The following is a 4,510-nucleotide window of genomic DNA, read 5'->3' on the forward strand; positions in this document are numbered from 1 at the left end:
CTTTGGTTGAATATAAAGAAAAACTGCTTTGACATAGACATGCAGTTGGAAGGACTTCATGAACCCCCTAAAAGGGTTTCAGGTACCCCCTTGTCAGGAATCCTCAGATGATACTTTGAGATCCACTGCAACAAACTATATTGCTTCTCAGTTGAAAAGTCTTTATTATTAGCTATTGAATTAGTATTAGAACTGACAATTCATTCCATCCCCCACCCAAGATATTTTAAACAAACTATGAAGGGTGGTGAGGGTGAGGGAAACCTGAACTCTTTTGTTAATTCAATTTTAAGTGACATCAGTTTTGTTTTATTTTTTTGAGACAGGGTTTTAGTCACCCAGGCTGGAGTGCAGTGGCACAACTCCGGCTGGCTAACTGCAGCCTCGACTTCCTAGGCTCAAGCAATCCTCCTGCTTCAGGCTCCCAAGCAGCTGCACACCATCACACTTGGCTATATTTTTTGTAGAGACAGGATTTCACCATATTGCCCAGGCTGGTCTCTTAACTTCTAAACTCAAGCCATCCTCCCACCTTGGCCTCTCAAAGGACTAGATTACAGGCATAAGCTACTGTGACATCAGTTTTTTGTTTTTTTTTTTTAAGACAGAGTTTCGCTTTTTCACCCAGGCTGGAGTGCAGTAGCACGATCTCGGCTCACTACAACCTCCGCCTCCTGGGTTCAAGCGATTCTCCTGCCTCAGCCTCCCCGGTAGCAAGGACTACAGGCACCTGCCACCACACCCAGCTAATTTCTGTATTTTTTAGTAGAGATGGGGTATCACCATATTGGCCAAGCTGGTCTCTAACTCCCGACCTTGTGATCTGCCTGCCTCAGCCTCCCAAAGTGCTGGGATTGCAGGTGTGAGCCACCACACCTGGCTGCATGACATCATCAATTTTTGAACTTGAGTTCATAAATTGTCCTTTTGCCAGCCAATATTATATCTATCTTTTTCTAAGCTAAGAAGAGATAGCAAAATGTCATACACCAGGGTTCCCTAACCCTTCAGCTGCAGAGTGGATCCCAGTCCATGGCCTGCTAGGAATCCGGCTGTGCAGCAGGAGGTGAGCAGGGTGGTGAGCGAGCATTATCACCTGGGCTGTGCCTGTCACATCAGCGGCAGCATGAGATTCTCATTGGAGCTTGAACCCTATGACGAACTGTGCATGTCAGGGATCTAGATTACAGGTCCATGTAATGTACGATGATCTCAGATGGAACAGTTCCAAAACCATCCCCAAGCACGCCTGCGCCTTGGTCCATGGAAAAATTGTCTTCCATGAAACCAATCCCTGGTGACAAAAAGATTGGGGACTACTGTCATACACAACCGAAGTTCACATTTGTATAGTGGTTTTACATTTTACAAGGCTTCTCTCTGTGCCCACGCGATGCCACTCAGTCCTGAGAAGCACCCAGTACAGAGGAGGAAAGCTCAGAGGAGGGAGGCAACTTTCCCAAGACTACCATCAGCAACCAGGTTGCAGAACCAGGACTCAGAACTGGCTTTGACAACTGAATCCCACGTTCTCCTCTCATTCAGCTGCCCGATGCTATCACACAGGAGGAGAAAGCAGGACTGACTGCTGTTTTGGGCACCAGCGAACCACACTCTGCCTAGAGCTGTTGGATTCCTCATGACTAAGTAATGCGCTCCAGGACAAACCTGCTCTGGCCCTGATGAACAAACATTTCACTTCGGAAAGCTGAGTTTTCCGCCTTGGAAGAGGAGGCTCTGCATTTATGTTCGCTTTGTTCATATACACAAGAGAGAGCATCCATTCTGCAATCCAACTGGACTTTATTTGACACATAATACAATATGGTTACAGAAACAGCAAACTGAAAAAACAAAGCGGAAAAACACAGTTCCATCTAATTTATAATTAGGTAACAGCAGGGAAAGTCATTGAATGAATAACAAAACCATTAAGCTTGATGGAAGAAGTCTTTTCCTAGTGCCCATACCTGAAAGAAAAAGTAAATTACTTTAATTCCATGGTAATTTCCTGTTTAAGACATAAAACCTGGTTAAACATATGAGCAACTTTAGTTAGAACCTAAGTGACCACAGTGCGTTCCAAGACTGGGTGACGACAGTGACACTAGCTTGGCTGTCACTGTAATTCCCTTTTCCCTCCCCATCTTTCAGAACTGCTTGCCTACTACCCCCCTTAGTGATAGGCCCTCCCTGTGACTCAACCATAACCACCTAATGGGTGCCAGCAGCTGCCTGGTGGTATCAGGGAGTCGAGTGCGGAAGGTCTTCGGTGGTTGTGAAGGGAGCTCCACCTGCTCACTCCAAGCTCAGACAGTTTAAACTTTTGGGCTCCCCGATCAAGGCGGCCTATTTTCACCTCAAGTCCAGGACTCAGGCATGTTTAGGGTAAACCAAATCATGAGAATCACAATTGATCGGCCTTAAATTTCAAAATCTATCATCAGCTCCAATTACATTCAGAGAATGTACACTCTCATTACATTCAGCTCCATACAAAGAGAAGAGAAGCTAGGCGTGGATTTCAGGGGGGTTTGTTTTCCCCAGAAACCCAAATTTGGCTCTAAGATGATACAAATAAATAAGGGGCCAAGCATGGTGACTCACCCCTGTAATCCCAGCACTTTGAGAGGCTGAGGTGGGCAGATCACCTGAGGTCAGGGGTTCAAGACCAGCCTGGCCAACATGGTGAAACCCCGACTCCACTAACAATACAAAAATTAGCTGGGCGTGGTAGTGGCAGGTGCCTGTAATCCCAGCTACTCAGGAGGCTGAGCCAGGAGAATTGCTTTAACTGGAGAGTTAAAGGTTACAGTGAACCAAGATCGCACCACTGCACACTAGCCTGGGCGACAGAGTGAGAACCCGTCTCAAAAAAAAAAAAAAAAAAATAACATCAAGGAATTTCTTCCATATATAAACAGATTTCCTGAACACAAGATCCCTCATTATTATCTTTTGTCCTGGATCATTTTAGGCAGTTAGCCTGATTACAATAATTTGCCATATGGATAGAAACTAGGGCACTGGAACTCTGGATCACAGCTTCTCAAGAAATCTACTTGAATATTGTCTTAAAAAAAGTTATTGTGCCAAATTCCACATAGGTTAGGCTCTAGCATGTGAGCTGGGCTGCAGAACAATCCTATCAGATTAAAGAATGCTGAAGAATTCCTTTTTCCAATGCACTGATAACCACCACCTAGGAAAGTCACCAGTTAGGAAGAGTGGCAGAGTCAAGGCCCCAAATAAAGAATTCTTCATAACCGCACCCCAATTCTTAGATTTAGCCCTGGGCACATGTACGGGCAAAACGAGACAGTTTTGGTCCAAAACGGAACCTTGAGCCTGCTCCAGGGCAGAGCCAATTACAAAGGCCCCCTGAAAACTTAGAAAAGTGCTCTGCCTTGACATGTATTCCTATCATGGTTCCCCGTAGAATGCAAGCTCCAAGGACCATCTCAAACATTTTTATATCTTACACAGTACTTAGCATACATTTTGCTGAAGGGAGCCCAATAGTACCACTCAGATACTCAGTATTTGGCAGGTTTCTTAAAAACTGAATATGCATTGATAAGACTTCCAAATATTTTACCAAAATAAATTATTGAATTTAAAGGCAAAATCACTGCACCAATAATGGATTTGTAAGCACTTCACAAACAAAAGAATCCTTTTTTGTTGCTGTTGTTTTTTAAACCTAAGAATAGCTTAGTAAAGACTTATATTTAAGTCAAAAAACTCCTTTCCCATAAAAAAACTCAGTAAAGAAAATGACCAATAATTCAAAAGAAAAAATGTGCAGGAAGACACACACACATAGGCAGTTCACAGGAAAACCTAAGAGATATAAAAACATGAAAATTTGCCCAAACTTACTGAAAATTCAAAAATGAAAATCAAATACTGATTGTCACCTATCAGAGTGGCTAAGATGGAAAAATTTTTTAACAGAGCACTAGTAAGAAAGTGGAGTTCTGCTCACTATTTGGAGGGAGTGTAAATTACTCTATATTCTTAGGAATGGAAACACTATTTATCAAAAATAAAAATATATACTCTTTTTTTTTTGAGGCGGAGTTTCGCTTTGTTACCCAGGCTGGAGTGAAGTGGGGTGATTTTGGCTCACTGCAACCGCCACCCCCGGGGTTCAGAAGATTCTTCTGCCTGGGCCTCCTGAGTAGCTGGGATTATATGCGCCAGCCACCATGCCTGGCTAATTTTTGTATTTTTAGTAGAGACAGAGTTTCACCATGTTTGCCAGGCTGGTGTGGAATCCCCGACCTCATGTGATCTGCCTGCCTAAGCCTCCTAAAGTACTGGGATTACAGGCGTGAGCCACCACACCCAGCCTGGGACTGACTTTTAAAAATAAAAAATATAGGCCGGGCGTGGTGGCTCACGCCTGTAATCCAAGCACTTTGGAGGCCAAGGTGGGCTGATCACCTGAGGTCGGGAGTTCAAGGCCAGCCTGATCAACATGGTGAAATCCCATCTTTCTAAAAAA

At 43.9% G+C, this 4,510-nt stretch overlaps 1 protein-coding gene across 1 annotated transcript in view; it reads right to left on the bottom strand.

The window, feature by feature from the left end:
* Positions 1 to 1,783: 1,783 nt before the first annotated feature.
* The window catches only part of RBX1 (ring-box 1), an 18,653-nt gene continuing 15,926 nt past the window's right edge, over positions 1,784 to 4,510 (bottom strand). The window contains exon 5 of the mRNA XM_017510363.1: positions 1,784 to 1,970. Coding sequence (XP_017365852.1) covers positions 1,958 to 1,970 — 13 coding nt within the window. The 3' untranslated portion in view covers positions 1,784 to 1,957. The remainder of the gene's footprint in view (positions 1,971 to 4,510) is intronic.

Source organism: Cebus imitator, unplaced genomic scaffold (assembly GCF_001604975.1).
Source record: "Cebus imitator isolate Cc_AM_T3 unplaced genomic scaffold, Cebus_imitator-1.0 Scaffold435, whole genome shotgun sequence".
Taxonomy (NCBI): Eukaryota; Metazoa; Chordata; class Mammalia; order Primates; family Cebidae; genus Cebus; species Cebus imitator.